This window comes from Delphinus delphis, chromosome 20, assembly GCF_949987515.2.
Source record: "Delphinus delphis chromosome 20, mDelDel1.2, whole genome shotgun sequence".
Lineage (NCBI taxonomy): Eukaryota > Metazoa > Chordata > Mammalia > Artiodactyla > Delphinidae > Delphinus > Delphinus delphis.
This window is the reverse complement of record NC_082702.1, coordinates 20,659,940-20,685,358: the sequence shown is the minus strand read 5'-3', so window position 1 is coordinate 20,685,358 and position 25,419 is coordinate 20,659,940. Positions and strand designations below refer to the sequence as shown.

General features: G+C 47.6%; 1 protein-coding gene across 5 annotated transcripts; it reads right to left on the bottom strand.

The window, feature by feature from the left end:
• Nucleotides 1-12,471: 12,471 nt before the first annotated feature.
• On the bottom strand, nt 12,472-22,944 carry C20H19orf12 (chromosome 20 C19orf12 homolog). 5 transcript variants are annotated; one of them, XM_059999065.1, is made up of 3 exons: nt 22,925-22,944; nt 18,529-18,698; nt 12,472-13,984 (listed from the first exon to the last, which is right to left on the bottom strand). In XM_059999065.1, exons 2-3 carry the CDS (start codon nt 18,686-18,688, stop codon nt 13,719-13,721), a joined length of 426 nt encoding a protein of 141 aa, XP_059855048.1. In that variant the 5' UTR covers nt 18,689-18,698; nt 22,925-22,944; the 3' UTR covers nt 12,472-13,718. The 5 variants fall into 5 exon arrangements, with proteins under 5 accessions (XP_059855048.1, XP_059855045.1, XP_059855046.1 ...); XM_059999062.1 differs by lacking the exon at nt 22,925-22,944 and adding an exon at nt 22,569-22,709; XM_059999063.1 differs by lacking the exon at nt 22,925-22,944 and adding an exon at nt 22,485-22,581.
• Nucleotides 22,945-25,419: the final 2,475 nt, after the last annotated feature.

Sequence of the window (25,419 nt, the reverse complement as noted above, 5' to 3'; positions counted from 1 at the left end):
AGCGTTGGGAGAGCTTCTAGGCTGCTCAGCACGTGCAGGCGCTGGGAGGCTGGTGCACCCGGAGTGGGCACCCAAGCTCCACACCCCTTCCCACTCATCTCTTCATCTGGCTGTTCATCTGTATTCCTTATCATAGCCTTTATAACAAACAAGTAAACAAGTATTTCCCTGAGTTCTGTGAGCTGTTCTAGCAAATTATCAAACCCAAGGAGGGGGGGTCACAGGAACCCTGATTTATAGCCAGTTTGTCAGAAGTACAGGTGACCACCTAGGACTTGGGATTGGCATCTGAACCGGGGGCAGTCTTATGGGACTAAGCCCTCAACACCAGTTAGTGCCAGAATGGAACTGAATTATAGGACATCCAGTCGGTGTCACAGAGAATTGCTTGGTGCAGGGAGGGGCGGGTGGGGTGAACCCCTGCACATCTGGTGTCAGAAGTGCTGCGAGTGTGGTACTAACACGAGAGAAAATGAGATCACGGAGTGTTTTTCCCACGCCCCTGGGGAAGCCCTCTTCCTTACCTTTAGCCACATGTTTTGCTGCAGCTGACTCACCTACACCCTGGCTCTAGAAATGGGCACAGGACATGAATCTGGACAACCAGTGCAACCACGGGACTAAGTGAGGAGACCTACTGAGAGCTGCGAGGGTCCTCCACCTGCGCAGAGAGAGGAGTGGTCCTGAGTCATGTGACAGGGGTCTCAGACCAGCTCTCAGGGCAAAGGACCAAGGAGTCCAGGTGAGGGTCTTGGGGCCCAGATTCACACCCAGAATGAGGCTGTTGCCAAGACACTGTGCAGATTTCAATTCAGTTAGGGAGAAATCCACCCAATGATGAACAGCTCCAAGATATGTAAACAGAACATTCACAGTGATTGTTTCCTTTATTCAAGTCAAAAACAACGCGACATCTCACTCAAGCAGTCTGTCTCACAAGCTGATTATCACATGAGTGGAGGAACAAACATAATTCAGATGAAAATCTGATTGGGGGAAACAAAGCCTGCCCAGCCCTCCTCAAGTTAGGAGAGCAATGATGCGGAGAGACCAAGTTCTTCAAGGATATACTTTGTGAAAGAACCCATGTCCTCCAGGATTAGGTCCTAGGTAATTCGGCACATCGACCTCCTCTCCAAAGGTCAAGTAGTGAGCAGGTAGGAAAATCAACAGGTCTTCAGAGCATTACAAGGATGAAATTAGCACAGGGTCGGATATAAGAGCAGTCATCTGTCTGGGTTACCACTCTGGGACTTTTGTTTTCTTTCTTCCTTCCTTCCTTCCTTTCTTTCTATTCCTTCCTTCCTTCCTTCCTTCCTTCTTTCCTTCCTCCCTTCCTCCCTTCCTTGTTCCCTTCCTTCCTTCCTTTTTCTTTCTTTCTTTCTCTCCTTCTTTCTCTTTCTTCCTTCCTTCCTCCCTTCCTCGTTCCCTTCCTTCCTCCCTTCCTTCCTCTCTCTCTCTTTCTTTCTTTCCTTCCTTCTTTTTCTTCCTTCCTTCCTTCCTTTCTTTCTTTCTTCCTTCCTTCCTTTCTTTCTTTTCCTTTCCTTTCCTTCTCTCCTTCTTTCTTTCTTCCTTCCTTCCTTCCTTCCTTTCTATCAAGGTCTAACCTTCATTCAGAAAAGTGCACAAACTTCAAGCGTGCAGCTCAGTGAGACTTTGCACACTCTCACACACACCTATAAGCACCACCCAGATCAAGATATAGAGCATCGGGCTTCCCTGGTGGCGCAGTGGTTGAGAGTCCGCCTGCCGATGCAGGGGACATGGGTTCGTGCCCCGGTCCGGGAAGATCCCACATGCCGCGGAGCGGCTGGACCCGTGAGCCATGGACGCTGAGCCTGCGTGTCCGGAGCCTGTGCTCCGCAAGGGGAGAGGCCACAACAGTGAGAGGCCCGCATACTGAAAAAAAAAAAAAAGATATAGAGCATCTCCAGCACCCAGAAGGCTCCCTCAGTCCCTCCCAAGCAGTACCTGCCTCCAAAGGTAACTGATGTTCTGCTTTCTGTCACCACAGATTTTTTCCTATTTTTTTAAACTTCATATTGATGAAATAAAATTCATACTTTATGACAAGACAAGAAAAATTTTAATGTAAAATTTTTCTCTGCCCATTTGGACCTCCTCCCTTTAGTGTGTGCTGTGCATCTGCATTAACCAGACCTCCTTAGGAGATAACATTCCTCCTTAATCTCATCAAGGGTCACAACTCTTTAGGCGATAACCTTCTTTCTTAATCTTGCAAGGGGCCATGATGACCCATGACCCACTACTCGCTTTGTACTCAGAGATCTGGATTGTGTAAACTGTCAACAATATGTCATTTAATACACAGCCCTTTGTCTCCAAAACTTATGTAACTGTGCTTTGATCTCTAACAAGTGGAACAGTTCTTGGAGCTTTCTGAGAGGCTTTTCCTGGGTTATAATCCTCAGTCCGGTTCGAATGAAATTTGCTATTTCTTTCTTAGATCGACTGATTAACTTTTCTTCGACAACATGAATAGAATCACACTGTATGTATCTTTTTGTTCAGGTTTCTTTGCTCAACGTTGTGTCTGTGAGATTCCTCTCTGTCATTGTGGGTGATGTGGTTGTTGTTTTTCATCATAGTAGAGTATTCTACTCTGGGAACCCTCCACAATTGTTTATTCATTCTGTTGCCAGGCATTTGGGTTGTTTGCAGTTGGGGTTATCAACGAATGAGGGTTCACGACCAATCTTATAGATGTCTGTTGGTGGACGTAAGCCCTGATTTCTCTTAGGCACATAACTAGGAGTGAAGTTGCTGGGCCATAGGAGAGATGTATACATGGCTTTAGCAGATGCTACCCAGCAGTTCTCGGTAGGAGGCAAACCAATTGGCACCCCACCGGCAGTAGATGAGGGTTCCAGTCGTTCCACATTCTCACCAGCAGTTGGTGTTGTCTGTCTTTCCACTGCTGTCATTCTGGAAGTTTACTTGGCACGTAGGCCTCAGACACTGCGCTGACGTTGGAGCCAGCCTCACCAGGCACACGGGAGGCTGCCTTTTCTCTCGCACTTGGGTGGAGTGGATGTGTGAGATGGAGATGGTGTGGGAATTAGGCCTGGCCTGCGAGAAGCAGTCAGCCTGCGTATGGGATGCAAAATGAAATGGGAGAAAACCTGCCTGCCAGCTTTTAAATTTTTGTTTATTCATTCAACAAGCATTGATTGAGTACCTACAAGCACTGGGAATATAGCTGTGACCAAATCAGACAAAAATCCCTCCCCTCCTGGAGCTCACACTATAGTGAAGAGAGACAGGCAAATACAATTTTTTAAGGTATGTTATACTCTATCTCTGGTGTCTTCTCCAGCACTAGGGTGATTTCCAACCAAGAGGGGCCACACTATTTGGAGATGCTCATGCCTGTCCCCTGTCAGTTCAGCTCTGCTGATGTGCTTTTACTTTTGTTTTCTGAAAAGATTATCTCCACACTCTTCTTGATATAGATGGTCTCTATATCATCTGGGAAAAAACGTCTGTAATGGAGTAAATGTGTAGGCATTGAGTGCTGTAGATGATAACAATGCAGGGTAGGGGACAGTGAGGGCTGGGCAGCCACAGTTCCAGATCCAGGGGCCAGGCAGGGCTTCACTGAAAAGGTGGATTTAAGTTAAGACCTGAAGGAAACGAGGCAGATATTCGGGAGAGGGAAGAAACAAGTGCAAATGCCTTGGGGTGGGAAGGTCGCTGCCCTGGTCCAGGAGCATGGAGGAGGCCAGTGTGGCTGGGGCAGAGCCAGTGGCCGGAGATGAAGAGATGAAGGAGATGAGGGGTAATGGGGCGGGAGGTGAAGTAGGGGCCTGGAGGCACTGTAAGGGCTCTGGTTTTTCTCTGGAGTCAGACAATGGGAGTCATGGGAAGGCTTTCAGCTGAGAGGTGGCACAAGCTGACTCATCTTTCTGCAGGATCACGGGCTGCCATGAGCTTGACTAAGAGGGCCAGGAGGGCAGCTGGGAGATCACCGAGGAGGGAGAGATGATGGTGGCATGGACCAGGGCCCAAGTGGATGTGCTGAGAAGAGATTAAATTACGGATATACTTGAAGGAAGAACCAACAGAATTTGCTAATGGGATGGATATAGAATGTAGAGAAAGAAAGACGTCAAAGCAACTGGAGGCGTAAAGCCCCTTGTTTCTGAGATCCAGAAATCTGAAGGAGGAGCTGCTTTGCTGTTGTTGCTTGTTTGTTGTGGGTTTTTTGAGGAGTGGGGAGTATGGTATCAGGAACTCAGTTTTGGAATGTAAAGTTGGGAAGATTGAGCAAGCAGTTGTATTTAAGGGACTGGAGTTCAGGAAGAAAGTCTGAGCTGACAAACACTTGGGAATCTTCAGTGAGTGAGCAGGCTGTGCACAGGATGAGAGCCCCAGGGGGGTGCTGTAGATAGAAGAGAGAAGGGGGGCTTCCCTGGTGGCGCAGGGGCTTCCCTGGTGGCGCAGTGGTTGAGAGTCCGCCTGCCGATGCAGGGGACATGGATTCGTGCCCCGGTCCGGGAAGATCCCACATGCCGCTGAGCGGCTGGGCCCGTGAGCCATGGCCGCTGAGCCTGCGCCTCCGGAGCCTGTGCTCTGCAACGGGAGAGGCCACAACAGTGAGAGGCCCACGTACTGAAAAAAAAAAAAAAAAAGAGAAGGGGTGAGCCCAGACGTGGCAGCAATGTAAGTGTCCATCGATGGATGAATGGATAAAGCTGTGGTGTACATATACAATGAAATACTACTCAGCCACGAGAAACAGTGAAATCTTGCCATTTGCAACAACATAGATGGACCATGAGGATAATATAAGTGAAAAGAGTTGGAAGGTGAAAGAAAAAAATCATATGGTGTGATCTCACTCGTATATGGAATCTAAAAACAAAACCCAAAAAACCCCACAAGACCCCCAAAACAAATGAACAAACAAAAAAACAAAACAAACTCATAGACACAGAGAACAGACTGGTGATTACCAGAGGGGAAGGGAGTTGGGAGGATGGGCAAAATGGGTGAAGGGGGTCAAATGTAAGGTGACGGATGGTAACTAGACTTTGTAATGAACACAGATTTGAATTATAATGTTGTATACCTGAAACTTATACAATGTTATGTACCAATTTTACCTCAATAAAAAGAGAGAGGGAGGGAGAGAGAGAGGAGGGGTCAAGCAACGAACCTTGGACATTTCAGTGTTTACAAGTCAGGACTGGAGGTGGAAGCAGCAAAGATCAAGAAAGAGCAGCCGGGGAGGCCAGAGGAAACCAGGAGAGCACAGGGTCAGGGAGGCCAAGTGGAGAGGCGTGGTCAACTGGGCCAAATGCTGCCCACGGGTCGGGTAACATGAGGACTGAGAATGACCACTGGGTTTAGTAACGTGGAGGACAGTGACCTTGACAGGAGATCATTTAGTGGGGTAGTAGGAGCAGATGCCTGCCAGAAGGGGAAGAGACAAACTGGTGACAGTGAGTGTGGAAAACTCCTGTGAGGAATTCCACTGCAAAGAGAAAGAGAGAAATGGGGTGGTGGCTAGAGGGGGCAGCAGTGCCAAAGAGAGTTTTTTTAAACAGCTTTATTGAGATATAATTCACATTGCATAAAATCCACCCTCCCTCTTTAAAGTATACAGTTCAGTAGTTTTTAGTATATTCACCAGATTGTGCAACCGTCTCTGTTATCTAGTGTCAGAACATTTTTGTCACCCCGAAGAGAAGCCCCATGTCCATGAGCAGCCATTCCTCCTGTCCCCAAGCCCCTGCAGTCACTGATCTACTTTCTGTCTCTAGGATTTGCCTATTCTAGACATTTCATATAAATGGAATCATAGAATATGTGGTATTTTGTGACTGGCTCTTTCACTTAGCATATTTTCAAAGTTCATCCATGTGGTAGCATATATCAGTATACACATAATATAATTCTTCTTTATTCCAGAATAATATTCCATCGTATGTTATATACAATGTATATGCCACGTTTTGTTCATCCATTCACCAAGTGGTGAACATTTGGGTTGTTAACACTTTATGGCTATTGTAAAAAATGCTGCTAATAAACATTCGTTTACAAGTTTTTGTGTGGCCATATGTTTTCAGTTCTCTTGGGTATATACCTAGGAGTGGAATTGCTGGATCATATGATAATTCTGTTTAATATTTTGAGGAACTGTCGAACTGTTTTCCAAAGTGACTGTACCATTTCATATTCCCAACAGCAACATATAAATGTTCCAGTTTCTTCCCAATCTCATCAACATTTGTTACTGTCTTTTTTATTTTTGCCATCTGAATAGGGGAGAGTGGTATCTCATTGGGGTTTTGATGACTAATGATGTTGAGCATCTTCTCACATGCTTATTGGCCATGAATATATTCTTTGGAGAAATATCTGTTCAAATCCTTTACCCATTTTTAAATTGGGTTATATGTTTTTTTACTGTTGAGTTGTGAGAGTTCTTTATATATTCTAGATAGTAGTCCCTTATCAGATACATGATTTGCAATTATTTTCTCCCATTCTGTGGCTTGTTTTTTCACTTTCTTGATGGTGTCCTTTGAAGCACGAAAGTTTTTAATCTTAATGAAGTCCTATTTATCTATTTTTTCTTTTGTCACTTATGATTTTGTGTCTTATCTAAGGATCCATTGCCTAATCCAAGGTCATAAAGAGTTATTCCTATGTTTTCATCTTAGAGTTTCATAGTTTTAGCTCCTACATTTAGGTGTATGATCCATTTTGAGTTAAAACGTTTTATATGTTATAAGGTAGGGGGTCATCCAACTTCATTTTTTTTACGTGTTGTTCCAGAACCATTTGTTGAAAGGACAATTCTTCCCCACTGAATTTTCCTGGTACCCTTGCTGAAATTTTTGTTTTTTTAATATGGGAGAAATCATGCACATGTGCACGCTGATGGGACAGGTCTGTGCAGCGGGGGACGTGGCGATGAGGGGGAAGGAGGAAAATGACTGGAGCAGTGTCCTCAGGAGGGAGGGGGTGGGATCTGGTGTCCAGTGGAGGGGCTGGCCTGAGTCAAGAGCAAGGGCGGTTCATAATACCAGGAGGAAAGATGGGCACAGATATAGGGAGTGAACATTCTCTTCCAGTTAATTCCTTTTCTCAGGGAACGAAGGTCATGACCTGAGGGAAGACAGAGGAGGAAGGGTTGGGAGCTGAGGAGAGGAGAGGCAGTGGGAGAGGAAGTGAACTAGGAAAACACAGCGGTGCTGAGTGAGGCCAGTCATTGTGGACAGGTGTTTTCTTTAGCCACACTCAGCTTGGCAGGTGCAGGCAGAAAGGGGGTAGAGATTAAGGGGTGCCATTCTCCAAGGCCTCTGAGGGCCACCTGTGCCTGGGACAGAAGGACAAGGCTGGTTCTTAGTGCTGAGGATGTTCATCCAGGAGGGTCTTCACCCACGCACCAGGTCAAGTTGTCATCTTAAGGCAGGGAGAAAATGCTGTTGCCCCTAAATCAGGTTAGAGAACAGGGATCTGGGAGGTCCCCAGTAAGCCTCCCCCTCCCAGCTTCCCACCTGCCGCAGTCTGCTCAGGCTGCCATAACAAAGCGCTGCAGACTGGCAGCCTAACCATGGACATGTATCGCTCGCAGTTGTGGAGGCTGGAAGTCCAAGATCAGGGTGCTGGCATGGCTGGGTTCTGGTGAGGGCTCTTGGCTTGCCAACGGCCTTCTCCTCCCTGTCTTCACATGGCAGAGAGAGAGACAGAGAGAGAGGGAGCTCTCTGGTGTTCCTTCTCGCAAGGGCACTAATCCCATTGTGGGGATGGGGGTCCCCACACCATGGCCTCACCTAACTCTAATTACCTTCCAAAGGCTCCATCTCCAAATGCTGTCACATTGGGGGTTAGGGCTTCTGTATATGAATTTGGGGGAGAAACAGTTCAGTCCATAGCACCATCCAACCTGATCTTGACCTCTAACAAGGACCACAAACAAGCCCAGATGCTGAACTTCAGAACAGAGAAGTGACAGAAAGAGGTTCCTGGTCCTTAGAGGGACATGTCTATATCACTGGCAACCTAAGGGGAAAAGAAAAATCTTTCATCTTTATGTCTTCTGTTATGTATCTTACAGAGTGGTGATGCCTGACGTGGTAGCCACTGGCCACACATGGCTTAACATGTGGCTAGTCAGATTTGAGACGTGCTGTAATTGTGACATATACACTGAGTTTCGAAGAGATAATATAAAAATTTGGAAAATATCTCAATACTCTTTTCTATTGATTACATGTTGAAATGATAATATATGTTGGCTATATTGGGTTAAAGTATACTATTAAATTTATTTTTTACTTTTAAAAAATGAGGTTACTAGAAAATCTAAAATTGTGTTTGTGGCTTGTATTATATTTCTGTTGGACAACCTTAGAGAGAAGACCCTGTATCCAAACAGCTCCCAGCATGGCTGGCCCTCCTGCCTTGGTCAGGCGGCACATGTAACACCCCTAAGAGTTGTGCTTTGGAACCCTGCGCTGCAGTGGGACCTCGCCTCTGTAGGGGCAGGCTTGTGAGGCCGCTGCTCGTGATGTGGCCTTGAACAGTTCCTGGGAGGAGCAGCCCCAGGGAGTTGGGGACCAGGCTGGTTCTTGCCTGGTTTGCGGATAGGTAAGTAATTCACATTTTAAAACACTAGAATCCCCTCAGGCACAAGATGCCCACACTCTGAGATTCTCATCCACCTGTACCGCTTCCCCTGAGCCACACCCTTGGGGCATTGGAAGCCCTTGGGGTCACCAGCACTAGTTACAGCTTGTCTTTTTCTTTATTCCCCCCAAGCACATAAGTATGAAGTTGCTGTAAGGCAAATCATGCGCATGGAGCAATTCCACTGACTTTCATCCATCCACCCCCATTTACTACTTATTAAAATTGGCTGTTAGTATTCCATTACATTGCCCACATACACAGTTTAACTATTTCCCTGTTGTTCAACATCAGAATTGTTTCCCTTTTTTTCCTGCCGTCATAAACAGCAGTGCTATGAATAGCTTTATCTTTTTTCTGTTTGAATTATTTTATTGTAATATTTTCCCCGAAGTGAAATTGGTTGGCTGGAAAGTATATACAATTTTATGGTTCCTGCGACTTTTTTCCTTTAAATCACTCTCCCAAAAGACTGTATCACTATGTATTTTCTCCAGTGGAGTGTCTGTATGTGTATACATTGGTTTCCCACAGCCCTGCCAGCTTTGCATTTGATCATGTGTATTCATTAATACTAATTAATTGGTGTATAACAGATAACTCCTAGATACTATCCTTTCATTTGTTCAACTGCAAATGAGAACAAGTAAAGTCCTCCCCTTAAAACCCACAAAAATTAAATAGCCTCCAGCTCAATAATTTAGAAAAACGTTTTTTAACTTCCTCTATTTGCCAGCATTTGGGGTACCTTAGCAGCCCCAAGGCTGCGATGCAGCCGGCCAGGCCCAAGCTTTGCCTCCTGACCCGCTGTCATCATAATGGTCCAAGATGCCACCTCCAGCGAATAAAGCCATTTATCTCCTCCCAACAAACTGAAAATATATCAGACAGTCCTTCTTCCCTGTGTGGTTTAGATGAATCCTGGCATTGCTTAACTGCCATATGTTGATTGTTCAGGACTGAGAGACATTCTGGTTTATATACAAAAAGGTTGCAGCAGACATGGCTGATGTTCTGTTCATAGCTTATTAAAACCTCAGGAAAGGGCTTCCCTGGTGGCGCAGTGGTTGGGAGTCCGCCTGCCAATGCAGGGGACACGGGTTCATGCCCTGGTCCGGGAAGATCCCACATGCCGCAGAGCGGCTGGGCCCGTGAGCCATGGCCGCTGAGCCTGCGCGTCCGGAGCCTGTGCTCCACGACGGGAGAGGCCACAACAGTGAGAGGCCCGCGTACTGCAAAAAAAAAAAAAAGAAAAAATCTCAGGAAGGCCCCAGCCCCCCTCCCAAGGGGAACTCACAAAACATCATCCTTGTGGAGCCACATCCTGGCCTGGCTGGAGACTCAGAGAAGGCTCGACAGGCCCGGCCCAGAGGGAAGAAGAGAAAGGATGCACCCGCTTCCCCACTAGGTGGCACCTCTCAATAAGTAACGGGGAGAGGACCCTTCCTCCACACCCTGAGCCCCAGTCCTCCCGCATTGCAACACACCCCGGTGTCTGCTTCCGAAAACCAGAAAAATAGAAAAGTTCGTTCTAGCTAAATATACACCATCTGCCTGGAAAAATCTCACTCGGCACTGTCGCGTCAACACCGAAGCAGGTTAATAACCGGCCCAGAGCAGAAGGTTTCTTTGTATAATTACTGGGTCCCCCACCAAGGCTTCCTCCTCAGCTGCCTCCTTAGGCTCCCGCTGCTGGCATTCCCCTGCTGCTTCCTGGCCACAAGCCACCACCGCCCCGCCAGCCCTCTGCTCAGGCCAGGGCCCCCTCACTCTCTGCTAGGCCTGGGCCATGGGGGCCCAGGGGCTCTCAGCACCGCCTGGGTAGGTGGCCGCCAGGTGGTCACCCTGGCCTTGTCAACCCCACTCATAATCCAAAGATAAATGACTCGAACCAAGATGTCAGTAATCACCCATTAAATTAATAGAGCTTTAAGACAGTCTCATTCTATTTCTTGGTGAGGATGTGATGAGATGTGCACCCCCAAAACCTGTTGCTGGGAGAGCAAATGATTGATACTGCCCCTCTGGAAAGAATTTTGACCGAACAGAACGACAGCCTTAAAAAATATTACATACTTTTTAATCCAGCAATTTCACGTTGAGGTATCTATCTTACAGACTATCATAATCGAAAATATGAACATATTCTGTGTGCATAACATATGCACACAAAAATATTCACAAAAATGAAGCACTATAATAGTAAAAACCTAGAAAGGACACTACAGCAGGTATGTATATATGGTTTAGTGCAGTGGAATATTATAAAGCCATTACACATGTTTACAAGAGATTTCAAAATACATCACAAATGTTATTTAATGTTAATTGGTAAGAGTGTTCAAAAAGGTCTAAACAGTAAAGATGCAAATATGTTAGAAATACACATACATAGCATTAAAAGGTTTGCACAAAATATGCCAAATTTGTTAACAGTGGCTTTCTAGGTGGTGACACTTTTTTTTTTTTTGGCTGTGCTGGGTCTTAGTTGTGCCACGCGGGATCTTTCGTTGCAGTGCGTGGGCTCTTCGTTGTGGCAGGCGGGCTTCTCTCTAGTTGTGGCGTGTGGGTTTTCTCTTTCTAGTTGTGGCATGCAGACTCCAGGGCGCATGGGCTCTCTAGTTGAGATGCGCGGGCTCAGTAGTTGTGGCACACGGGTTTAGTTGCCTGGAGGCATGTGGGATCTTAGTTCCCCGACCAGGGATCAAACCCTCATCTCCTGCATTGGAAGGTGGATTCTTTACCACTGGACCACCAGGGAAGTCCCATGGGTGGTGATACTTTTAATGGTTCTTATTTCATTATACTTTTCTGGATTTTTCTGTTTTCAGCAATGAACACTGACAAATAAAAGAAAAGAATACTATTCATTCAATGACTATCTAAAAACAGAGTTAAAGGAATATATAAGAAATTGGTATAGTGGCTGTATCTGGAAAGGGGGCTGGAGCAGGGGTCAGTATAGGAGGACGCCTTCCTTTTCCACTTGTATCTTCTGATGTCTTCTAAGTTTTGTACCAGGCTTGTATTACCTATTCAAAAATAAATAAATGAAAAAATTTCAAAGAAGATGCAGAAATACTAAAGCCACAGTTGCTGGGAGTAGAGTGTGAGGGGAAAGCAAGGAAAGTGCTTTCAGCTCCTGAGGGAGATGAGACTCAAGGCCTGGACTCCTCTTGGGCCCAAAGTCTACCGTAAGTCACCCAGGACCTGGCTAGGCCAGTGACTTTATTCTGTAAGGCCTGCTTCATTTGACCCCAAATTGGTCAGGAATCAGGCCATCTCCTCCCGAGAGTGGTTTTCCCAAGGGTAAAGGTAGGCAGGCCAGGGAAGGGACTCCAGGGGACACTGGTGCAGGACCTCTGAGCTGGGACCACCTGTGTCCCCTGGGCCTGGCAGAGTAGGACCCAACACACGAGTTGAATTGGTGGGGCCCCCCATAACTACCCAGTCACCTTCTATGAGTCAGGATAATCATCTAAAAGGACCCCACCCTGCCCCCCATCAACCCAAACAGTGCAAATGTCCAAAGTGGCTTCATCAACCCCAGGAGTGTGGCCTGTAAAGGGCACCTGATGTGTGCTAGATAAGGCCAGATAAAAAGCAGCTTTTCTGGGCTTCCCTGGTGGCCCAGTGGTTAAGAACCCGCCTGCCAGTGCAGAGGACATGGGTTTGATCCCTGGTCCGGGAAGATCCCACATGCCGTGCAGCAACTAAGCCCGTGCACCACAGCTACCGAGCCTGCGCTCTAGAGCCCGCGAGCCACAACTACTGAAGCCCGCGTGCTTAGAGCCTGTGCTCCGCAATAAGAGAAGCCACTGCAGTGAGAAGCCCGCGTGCAGCAACGAAGACCCAACACAGCCAAAAATAAATAAATAAATTTATTTTTAAAAAAAAGAGCAACTTTTCTGAGATAAAAGCTTGATCCTTCCTTAATCACCCTGGGTTCTAATTTGCCCTGAAGTTTTCTTTACACACACAGAGGTGTGGGATACTGACTCTGCTCAGCAGGGAGGACAGTGCAGCTTCCTTCCAGGCCCCTGGGACCCAAGGGACATCCTGTGGCTGCCAGGGAGGCTCAGGGCAGTGTGTGCTCACAAGCAGCACAGGGCACCACAGCAGCCTGGAAAGTCAGGTCACAGGCCCTGGAATCCGGGGCTTTCATTCCTTCTTTAAAGTCACAAATCTGACACCTTCCCTTCCCTTGTGCTCCATGTGTACAACTTCAAATGTCAGAGATACTTCACACAAATGGGTGGAGAAAAGGACTGTTCAGAAAACATTTATTGTAGTTTGATGACACTTGTCAAACTGTGGTTCTGAAAGCAAAGCAAAAACAATATTAGGAGAAACTTAGGGTGGACTCATTTCTTAGAGAAAGTTTATGATTCTACCACTTCAGAAAGAGCAATAATTTACTGAAAATATTTAATTTAAAAAACAGAACTCAGGAACTACTATGACTTTTCAGATGGGGAAAGCAAGCCCCTGGGAGGGTGAGAGCCCAGTCGGGCAGCTACTGGGGGAGGGGCTGGGTGCCACTGACGTTTGTGGCTTCACTCAGCAGGCCGACTGCCCCCTCCCTGAGACCACTCACAAGTCACTGGGTGAGGAAGGGGCATTCAAGAGGTAAACATGATTCCAGCAGGGGACAGCCCCAAGGTCCCAAAGGAAGGCTGGTCCTGCAACGGCTGCCTGGACAGGCGTCATCTTCACATGATGAGATGAGAAGGCTGAACGTGAAGACCTTCTTCCAGCTTCTGTGTGAGTGAGAGTAGATTCAGAAAACTGCCACTACGTGGCAGCAGTCACGGCTTTACTGTTCACCAGCTTCCTAGCTGAAGGGTTGTCAGGGCACACAGGTGCACACAGCCACAAAACACGGCATCTTCTCAAATAATTCCAGAACGGCACAGCCCCAGCCTCTCCAGCAGGAGATTTTGCTACAGTTTAGGGTAATATTCTGATGATGTGGGGCTTCCTGCAGCTCCCCAGTCACCTTCCATGAGTCGGGGGGAATCATCTAAATGGACCCCGCTTCCTGGAGCAGAGGCCTAGTCGTCGTACTGCACTTCCGCCCGGAGCTCCTTGGTGACGTAGTTGGCCAGCATCGCCAGCAGCTGCTGCTGCAGGGCCTCACTGCCCATGACCAGCATGGTCAGCTGCACGGCGTCCGTCCATTGCAGGTGCCTGACGATGGCAGTGGCTTCGTTAAAGAGCTTCTGCTGCTCGGCAGGTGGCAGCTCCATTATGATCTGAGGAACTGGCTTAAACTGTCCACTTGTCATCCACGCGCCTAACAAACCCCCGACGGCCCCCCCTAGAAAACAGGAAGGACTCAATTAGTCGGTCATTTATATTCATAAACGATAGTCACAGGTTCTCGCTGAGTTCACATCTACCGTTGTGACGAGTGGGCACATTCATGAGCAGGTCAGAATGGGCTTGGCTTCATGCCTGCTCCGCCAGGAGGGCAGAGGGCAAAGGTTGACGTGGCCTTTGGTCGATTTGGCTCAGATAATTGACACCCAAACATGCCCTCCCCTAAGCTCTGCGCTCACAGTGCAACACAAAGCATCTCCCCTCCTGAGAGCTGTGCTAACTAAAATCCTCTTCGTGGGCGGAAGGTTTCCATGCTTCTCATAAAAATCTCTCTCATCTCAAAGAACAGGGCTGAGAAGCAAATGCATTTTCAGGGAGAACCATCTCAGTGGTGAGGCTGGATGGCTAATATGAGTCTTAGCTCTGAACTTTGAAATTTCCAGTGGAACCACGTGGTTATAAAGGACCCTGCAGACAGATGAGGAGGTATTTTCTCTTGAAACAATGTTTCTCATACAACCCCTCCAAAGTTGTATGATGATAAATAACAAATTTAATGTATTCAACTACTTCTCTTTCTGCTACCCCAAAAGGGCACAAACATTATCTTTAAATGTCAATTTATTATTATCAAAGTTAAAGCACACTATTTTGGAATTTGAAGACCTTGTATCAATGGAAAGTTCTATTTAACCAGGTCAGGTGCAGTCTGCTACAGGAAGATGTCCTAGAGCAGGGGTCTCAAACTCAAGTGCCTACAGGGGTCAGGCAGGTAGCTGAAAGGAGTGAAGCGAGCTGAGTGGGACTGTGGTGACCTGGAGAGACAGGTCGCTGTCTAAAGGAGACATGGCTACCCTACGCCAGCCAATTGCTGCCACATGGAATACCAAGTATGTATCTTTTAAAAGTCTTATGATTTTTATTTATTTATTTATTTTTTGTGGTACGTGGGCCTCTCACTGTTGTGGCCTCTCCCGTTGCACAGCACAGGCTCCAGATGCACAGGCTCAGCGGCCATGGCTCACGGGCCCAGCCGCTCTGCGGCATGTGGGGTCTTCCCGGACCGGGGCACGAACCCGTGTCCCCTGCATTGGCAGGCGGACTCTCAACCACTGCGCCACCATGGAAGCCCTGATTTTTAAATATCGGCAATCAGATATTGAAAAGACGCAGCCCAGCTGGATTTGGTGACTTTCTTTAAAAGAGTAGAGTATGGAAAGGGGAAACAGTAACTTTGCAGTGGAGAAACCTGGCGACATGACCTTAGCCAGGTGATCAAGGTGAGCATCACAAGGGAGGTCCTCTGGGTGTCATATGTCCCTGAAATGTGTGACAATACTGCACCTCCACGGTATTCTTTCCAAAGATCCATAACCACAGTCTACTCGTGAGAAAGACATCAGGCAAACCCAAACTGAGAGGAGCTCTCCAAAATACCTGACCAGTACTCCTCAAAAGTATCAAAGTGGTAAAAAACAAGACCAGAGAAACCCTCAGAATGGGAGAAAATATTTGCAAATGAAGCAACCGACATGGGATTAATCTCCAAAATATACAAACCGCTCATGCAGCTGAACATCAAAAAAAGAAACAACCCAATTCAAAAATGAGTGGAAGATCTAAATAGACATTTCTCCAAAGAAGATATACAGATGGCTAAAAAGCACATTAAAAGATGCTCAACATCACTAATCATTAGAGAAATGCAAATCAAAACTACAGTGAGGTACCACCTCACACCAGTCAGAATGGCCATCATCAAGAAATCTACAAACAATAATAGCTGGACAGGGTGTAGAGAAAAGGGAACCCTCATGCACTGTTGGTGGGAACGTAAACTGGTACAGCCACTATGGAGAAGAGTATGGAGGTTCCTTAAAAAACTAAAAATAGAGCTACCAAATGATCCAGCAATCCCACTCCTGGGCATATATCCGGAGAAAACCATAATTCAAAAAGATACATGCACCCCAATGTTCATTGCAGTACTATTTACAATAACCAGGACATGGAAGCAACCTAAATGTCCATCGACGGAGGAATGGATAAAGAAGATGTGGTACATATATACAATGGAATATTACTCAGCCATAAAAAAGAATGAAATAATGCCATTTGCAGCAACATGGATGGACCTAGAGATTGTCATACTGAGTAAAGTAAGTCAAACAAAGACAAATATCATATGGTATCACTTATATGTGGAATCTAAAAAAAGGTACAAATGAATTTATCTACGAAACAGAAAGAGTTACAGATGTAGAAAACAAACTTATGGTTACCAGGGGGTAAGGGGGAGGGATAAACTAGAAGACTGGGATTGACATATACACACTAGTATATATAAAACAGAAAACTAATAAGGACATAGCACAGGGATACTCTACTCAATACTCTGTAATGGACTATATGGGAAAAGAATCAAAAAAAGTAGTGTAAAAAAAACAAGACTGGGGAGACTGAAGAGACATGACAATTAAGTGCAATGTGCTGTCTTGTGCTGGGTCTGGGACAGAAAAAGATCATGGATGTAGAAACTGATAAAATCCAAATATAGTCTGAAGAATAGTTAATAGTAATGTTAGTGTTGGTTTCTTAGTTTTGACAAGTGTGCCTTGGTAATATAGGAACTGAAACTGGGTGAGAGATATATGGGAATTCTCAGCATTATCTTTGCAACTTCTCTGTAAATCTAATATTATTCCAAAATAAAAAGTTTATCTAAAAGAATGCAGCCCAGGCCACAGAGAACCCATTTGCAAGCTGGACTCACCCAACAGTAAGTAAATCTTGCACTGTCTCAGGAAACCAAGTATGGAGGCACCTGGTAGCACACACCTTCTCTGGGGACCAGCCAGCCTCATGTCCTAGAGGCTGAACACTGCCCTTAGACAGCTTCCCCCCAGTCTGAAAATAAGGAGCATTCTAGGGAGGGAGGGCCAGTCATTTACAAGTTTTACTGAACTTTTCCCCATGACACCAGTGAAACACTTAAGAGCTGATAAGAGTTGCACTCATCTGCACTAAACCTTTGTGAGAACATCAATATTTGATTTAGAGCAGCACTTAATGCAAAAAGTCGCCAGGAAATATCGACCAGAAAATTACCAAGTCTTTGGAGAAGAAAAAATTCCTTTGTTTTCTGGGTAAAATGATGCTCCTGCCCATGACCAGGGGCTGCAAGTAGCGAATCCCTGGGGTTCTCTTTGCAGACATCCTGTTCTCTACCGGCTTTTACTCAATCTGAATAAAATATGTCCTCCCAAAATGGCATTTGGGCACAGCTATATGATAAATGATCCCAGCTAGCCTTCCCTGAGCACATTAGATGGGGTGGGACAAAGATATAGGATGTTACTGAGGAAGAAGGAAATGGCCTTGTCTCCTCCCTCATGGGCTACTTCCTGGATGGCAAGAAGCTGAAGTCAAGACTCACTAATTCACAGAGTCTGGAAATGGAAATGCATAGATGGAAGGTCTGGGGCCACCCACAGGCTGATTTTTCTCCCCGGTGTGGGCTCAGCTTAATACAGTGTCCTTGAATGTCAATCCTGCTACCAGAGGGAAGAACAGAGCAGGAAGCCTTACTGGTGAGCTGGGACACAGAAACCAACCTCAGCAGAAAAGCAGTCACCTCTCCAGCCTGTATTCATGTGAAGACTGCAAGCCATACAGAAAGGACTTCCACCAGACTGTGAGCTTTCCCAGGCCCTGTATCCCACCACAGGCTGCCTGGCACAGAGGAGGCATTCAGTAAATATTTACTGAGCCCAATGCAGCAGACCATGCCTTGAGCCGATGCCCCTGTGTTGCAGGGTCCATCTGAGGCACCTCGAGGGAGGCCTTATCTGGCCCCTCCTCAAGTCAGACCTGGACAGCAGCCAGCTCTCTGACACCACCCCTAGCCCTGTGGTTTGGGCCACAGAGGAATTCTTCCGGTTCATAATCCAAAGGAAGCAACTTCATTCTAGCAACAATGAATGATGGGAAAATCAGCCAAAGTTTCATTTATTGCCAGAAACGGGTTCCCAAACAGAAGCAGGTGGTAAAAGAAGGGGACAGGGGTGATCACTCCACGAGTTAGCTTATTGCTTTTCCTGCGTTGGACTGCTTGCTTTCAGAATGGGGAAGCGCTCTGGGAACGAGCTTATGTAAAGTGGCTCTACAGCATCGGCCCCCAGTAGGTGCCTGCAAATCTCAGCTTCCTCTCTGGATGTGTAATGGTGATGGGGGGAGGGAGACTGTCCAAGGGACCCAGGACACCCCGAAATCTTCAGACTCTAGGACACATCCCTGGGGGGAAAGGTGTCCTCCAGATCTGCATGACAGATGCCATCTGAGAGAGCCCTGCACTTCTGAGACATTCACACAGAAGCTTGTGTTTTTAACAGGACGACTTATGTACCCAAAGATCATTTCACAGAAGCAACCTCAACTCAACAAACTTCTCACACAGGACAGAGGCTTTTATGAGGTCTCTGAGGTTTCAAAGGTCTTTTTTTCCCAACAACTGCACTGTCCCTGTGAGGCACTTGCACTTACCAACGGCTAGTCCTGGTGGGCCGCCCACCAAACCACCAACGAAGGCCACGGCCCCTGTGACCAGGGCGCCCCTCCCGGAGTGCCTGACGGCCGCCCTCATTTTCCTCTCCTCAGAGACGGAGCACAGCAGCCTCATGATGTCCTCCACCGCGACGGGCATTGCAGCAGACCTTGAAGGAAGCATTCCAAAGGAGAGTTTTAATGAGTGAAGCATATTTCTACCCAAATGTTGCTCTTCCTAAAGTTTTAAGGAAGGTTCCCCATTTTTGGTACAGAACAGTACCTCTGCTGTATGCCCGATGACAGCACTCCCCAGTCATGTGCCAAGTCCTTTGCCAAAGAGAAAGCAGGGCAGCTTTCAGTTAATAAGCAGACTGAATCAGCAGGGTGGATGAAAGGTCTTCTCTGCCCTCTGATTAACTTCTGATTTACAACAGGTTAAGGAGCAACGCTGGCCACATGTTCCACCAGTTCATCACGAGTGAGGCAAGTCTGAGCTCTCTTGCATCAGGGCCTTGCAGCTGGCTCAGGCAATCCCCGAGCACAAACCTTGGCCGAGTGCACAAAGTCCCAGCCCCTGGTCGTCTCCTGTATGACAGGGCATCTCTGCCCACGCCAAGCCAGAGAAGGGGAAAGCACAGGACTCTGCAACCGCACAGCCTTCACCCACTGGATGACCCTGAGCAGAATGGCAGATTCTTCACCTGTAAGATGGAGATAAACCACCTATAGGCTGGATTCTTGCAAAGTGTAAGTAGAATGGAAGCAAAGTGCCTGGAGCGAGTCTGGAACACTGCAGACTCTCAGACATGATGGCTCTAAATAAACGTTTGGTTCCTAACATACACCACTGGCTTCTATAAGCAACCACTCATAGAGTCAATCCAGTTCTACTTGTGAGACATCAAAGGCAAGGACAGGATGATGTAGTAAGATGAAACAACCAGAGAATAAAAGAAATCAAAGAATTCCAGGGGTTTGCATATGGATGGACAGATGACAGATGGATGGGTGTACTTTGGAACAATGACCTTTAGAACAATCCTCTGGGGTCAGGAAACTGTTTGCCACACTAGCAGGAAAAGGACAGGCAGGGGCAAGGGTGAGGGCAGGTCAGGCTCCGCCCCAAGGCTGGTGGGAATGGAGAGCTTTGGCACTGATGGGCCACCTGGCAGGATAGGACGTAAAATCAAAGCAGCAATGAGCAGGTGATTCTCCTTCCAGCTTCGGCTAGACCCAAGGCTCGGTGGGCAATTTCCTTTCTCACCAACACTCCCCTTTTCATTTAAGGCTGAGACATGCAAACATTCACTAAAGGAACTCGACTGTGGAAGTTTGGAGCAGACTCTATTACTAAATATCTTTTGGATATATGAGGTTTTTTTTTTTAAACCCAAGGATAATCCAGAATTAGTCTCTAATGTAAAATTATCCTCCCAATCCCGAGAGAGAATTCTCAGCCCTTAGAACAAATCTATGGATCTCCTGTATCACCAGTCAGAACGTCTTTGTAGTCCCAGGAGAGGTAAGAGGGATCCTGTGCTCCAGCCCCTGTAAATTTCCCCTCTTTTCCTTTTATATTCTTGACATCAGTGATTCTCCACCAGTGCATAGGAGTCACTGAAGATCTTGTTAAACACGGCCCCTATGGGCAGGGTGAGATTCTGTATTTACAAGCACCCTCAGGTGATCTTCTGCCCTCATTTTGGACAGCAAGAGTCTATGAGAGCATGACTCAAGATGTTTGACGTCTGTTACTCAGTCCTTGAGTTCAGAAATGCAAAGAGGCATCCGCCAGATGTGTCTGTTCACCAGGGGTGTGAGAGGCAGTGGAGGGGCAGTCCTGCAGGGTTGCCCAAGGGACTAGAGGAGAATTCAAGTGTGTTTGTCCTTGCTCTGGCTCCCAAGTGTCCTGGATCTGCTAAAATGCCTGCTAGCTTCCAGGTCCCTCTGCTCACCAGTGGTGACCACGTGTAGACAGAGCACATGCCCCCTCCTCCTCCCTGCAAGAGAGCCCCCTTCCACCCTTCCAGAGGTCAAGAATTTTCCAGGCACAACTGTCAAGATAACATTATAGCATTAATAACAGCGAAGGAACTGCACTCAGAAATGGGGGGAGAGAGAGTAACCTGATTTACCCAAAAGCCATGGTCCTGTAAAGCTATGCAAACAAAATGTTTAATTTCAAGTACATATTAAGATAACCAAAGGAATTAATTTCATGGTAAAACCTTTCAAAAAGCTAAAAATCCTCCTGTAAAATATCTAGTCACCTTCTAGCTTAGCTCTGGTTTATATCCAGCTTTTTATCTGTCACTTATGCTGAAAAAAGGGAGATGAAGCACCCTCTGGAGGCTGCAATGAGCCTCCCATTCCCAGAGGCATGAAGACCTTGAGCCTTGCCATGCTTGATCTGCAAGTCTGGCTTCTAGGCCAGTGTACTCTGCCCAGATGCCACTCCTAAAACAGGTTTTCTGCAGAATTATGGATCTGTATTCTTGAAACAGTTTCTGCACAGCAAGAAAAGGTATGTAAAAGAGGAAGGAAATAGATATATACCCATTTCACCCTCTACTGTCTATTAAAAAAGCCCACAAAACAAAAACCAAAAAAACAGTTTCCAACCTGCTCTGAATGACTTTAGGTCGAAACCCACAGGGGCTAATGAGACATCACTGTGCAAACGCCACTTCCAACCTCCACTTAGCCCAGTTGGGCCAGCACAAGGCACAAGCCCAGAGCTCTGTAGGACTGGAGAGCCAGCAGGTGTCATGATGTGTGGGAGGGGAGGCAAGGAAGTGGCCTGATTCCAGCTGGGTTCAATGGTTCCACACCATGGGTAAAGAGGTGGCATTGTGGCTGCCTCCATCCAAGGGAATGCTGGTTTAATTTCCTTGTAAGAATCATTTTAGAAGTTAGAGCATCAATAGACTCTTGTTGTGGAAGAAAGGTTTGCAGCCCCATCTCCTGAGCCCTCGCTAAAAAGCTCAGCCTCCCAACTTCTCCAGGGCTGCCAGATTGAGGAAGGAAGCCGGTCCTGCTTCTCCTTCTCCCACTCCAGCTGCCTTTGTCTGTAAGCAGTAGAGAAGTGGGTGAGGAGGGAGGAGACAGGAGCACTCTGATGGGGACAGACCTCAATGGGGCGGGAGTGTGCCTCCCCCCATATCACACCTATTTCAGAATCAGATTTGTCCACGAAACAGGCTCCGGTCACAGGAAGCCCATCTGCCAGCCACGGGGAAGGCAAATGCCAACGTGAAGCCCTGGTTTCGTGTAAGCACCCAGGCTGGTCTGCCGATTACAGCAGGGATCTGGGGGAGAGGGAGATGAGCCTGTCCCTGAGACTATAGCCTGGCTTTCTGAGGTGGACCAGATTGTGAGAGATGAGGAGAGGAAGGCTGCAGAGCTAACACAGACCTCCATGCACACAGCTCTTTTTAAAAATTAGGAAAGCAGGGCCACTTAAGAATCAGAGTGATGTTGCCCACCTGCAATCCTCAGTACTTTCTACTTTGCTGGTGAAATTTACAAAGCTCCAGTGTGCCCACTGGCTCCTATAAACCGTGTCTTTCCACCTCTCTATGCCCCAGGGCAAAGACTGGATCCCATCAGCAAACATTGTCAGATTAGCCCACAGACTTTTTAAAAACGAATTAGTTGCCAGAATTTTAAAATCAAGAGATTTCACATACACCTCAGACTTGTGATTTCTCCTGAAAAATCAAAAGCACAAGCCACACTGGGGCCGCCACCTGCAGCAACGCAGGCCAGAGCCGAGCAGGACCCTAGCAGAGCACACGTTACCTACCTACCTGGCCCATGAGCAAGTCGCTTCACACCCTCTCAAAATATTCCTATTTCTTTTGTTTGTTTGTTTTAAAGGCTAAAGAAGCTACCAGTCCCCACAAAGTTAATCTCCCCCAGCCCCTAAATCAGTAACATCCCTTCCTGATCACCTCTAAACTAGCGTCCAGATTCTCTTCCCAGAGGGCAAGGCCAAGGGTGCTCCGCCCTGCGGATATAACACCAGCCACACGCACCGCGGTTCCTGCGGGAAGTCACACGCGCGGGCACACGCACACACAGGAGTTCCTGCAGGAGGTGACACGCACACACAGCCCTCCGTGTACCCCGATTCTCCATATGGAAAATGAATGCACGAAGAGCGTGCGCCCAGCACGGGAGAGCCAGGCCCGCGACCAGCTGGCATGCCAGCCGCTCCGGGCGCCCCTCCCCCTCCCGGCTCCAGCAGCTCGGAGCCCTTTACCTGCGGAGGCGGCGCCGCGAGGTCACAGGCCGGCAGGCGCAGGGACACCAGGCCGCCCCTCCCGGCGCGCAGGCCCCACCCTCCCGCCTTCCGGCTCTTCAGCGCTGGGCCTTCCGGGGCGCCACCCACCTGGTCGCGCAGCAGCAGCAGCCGCCGCCGCAGCCGCAGCCGCCGCCGCCGCCGCCGCGCTCTCGGCCCAGGCCCGGCTCCGGGAGCGGCCCTGCCGGATGCGGCACCTGGAGTGGGGTCGCTGGGGCCCCGAGGCCGCGCGCACCCCTGCCTTCCACCCCGCCCACATCCGTTTTAGGTCCAGGTTCCCTTGGACCTTGCTCAAGCCCGGGGCCCTCCAGGGAGACTCTTTGGCCCTTCGCTCAGGACCTAAGGACCCCTCCCTTCCCCCCATTTCCGGCGCGGAGAGAGCACGGCAGCCTTGACAAGTAAAGGCGCTGAATTAATATTCGGTGGATATTCGGGGCAGAGTCAAACACCAGCTGGCCGCAGTGCGGGTACCGGCTGCATCTGGGTCTGGGGCTTTGCAAAGGCCTAGCGCCACCTTTGCTCCTGGGGTTCCAAGGGAAGAGGAAGTGCAGTTTCGGGGCAAAGCTGAGGTTGGGGAGGCTCTTGGGAGGGTGCAAAGGCTGAGGGTGGTGGGTAACAGAAGGGCCAGGGGCTACTTTAGGGGGCATATGGAGAAGGCTTCCCCCCATCTCCTCCGAGCCCCCCAGACAAGATCTGGCCTGGAACCATCTCAAATCTGAAAAAGACTTCTGGGGGCTTACCTTGCACTGTCTCACTCAATCCTGACAGCAATCCTGCAACATAGGCATGGTTGCCACTGCCATATTACAGACAGGAGAAGGGAGGCAGCAAGGCGCAGAGAGATTGATCTACCCAAGGCCACCAAGATAGTGAGTGTCAAGGTCCAGACTCCATCTTGGCTCCACCTGCCTCAAAGCCCCTGCTTGTAACCAGCACTCTGCCTTGCTTTCCCGGGTGCTGTGGGCATCCAGAGGGTGAGCCTCTTTCACACTACCAGAACAATTTTGCTACTTTTCTTTTTTTTTAATGGGTAAGTACTTTGGGTATGTTTGTTTGTGAACTATAGATATATAGATACATATCTCACTTTACTGAGGTATGACTGACATACAAAAAGCTATACGTATTCAATGTATACAAAACCTGATGAGTTTAGGGATGAGTTTATACCCGTGAAACCATCACCACCATCAAGGCCATAAATACAGACATCGCCTCTGGACGTTTCGTCCAGCCCCCTTTATTATTATTATGATTTGTGTTTGGGGATGTGGTAAGAATACTTAACATGAGATCTACCCTCTTAGCAAACTTTAGTGTACAGTATGGTATTGTTAGCTATAGATACTATTCTGTATGGTACATCTCTAGAACTTATTTATCTTAGTTAACTGAAACTTTGTATTCTTTATCATCATTTTGTCACTTCTGTTTCCCCTCTGTCCCCATTGTGAGAAAGGGCCTAAAGCATTAACCAGAGTTCCCCTGGCCACAGTGAAATAACCCCATCCGTTCCTGAATAGGAGCTTTTGTATGAGTTTGGGTAACTTTCAAGAGTGAAAATTAACCAAAGTTAAGAATAGCCCAACTCCCTGGGGTGTCTCCAGGGATGGGCCTGGGTGAGATTCTCCTGTTCCTCTGCAGGCAGCTCGCTCTGGTGACACATTAAGGAACTGGGCCTGCTCACTTCCCCAGAGATGGGGAGGAGAGGATAGTGGGGAAGGAAAGATGCTGGAAGGGAAAGAAACTTCAAGGTGGGGACCCTCTAGAGAAGGTTAACTATAAGAAGTCATGCAAACATACAACGCATCAGCAACTTGGGAACTTCATTCTGATATGAATAAAGTCATAAAATGCACACACCAAAGCCCATAAATATAACACGTGGAACCACATTCTCATAATGGCAGCTGGACCTCCTGCAAAGTGGAGGAGGTCCCATGAATGAGGTGCACAGTGGGGTCTCCATCCTGGTGTGGTGACTGTGTACTGACCCAGCATCCAGCTAGTGCCTTCATAATGCTTATAGTCTTAAGGTCTGGCTGGATGACCTTGGGAAACTTCTCTGTGCCTCAGTTTCCTCATTTGGGAAATGACAGTAATAATAGTACCTGTCTCAGGATTGTTCTGAAGATTAAAGGAGGTAATGTGTAGGAATCTAGATCATTCTTGTTTACATCATAGGTTATGAAAATGAACCTCCAAATTCCCAAATGTGAGCCTCATATGCCCAGAGTGGCAGGAAATTCAATTCCACCCCAGCCTTCATAATGCACCCTCTTCCTGATAGGCCCAACGATCTCCCAGGGTGCTAGGTTTTGTTCAAAGAGCCAGATGGAGCCAGAACTCAGGTGGGATCCCCTGAGGCCAGCACCCTCATCCTCCCCTTTTCCAGAGGATGAGTGAGGCAGCTCCCCACTTTCACAGCTCTTTCAGGATAACCCTGCCCAGACCCAGGGCTGGATGATCCAAGCACAGGACACACACATAAACCCCTGCAATCTCTTAATAAGAGCATACGAGTAAACCAGATGTCATTTTCAAAACTAAAACGTGTTCTTTTTATTTGAAATGACCTCTAAGGA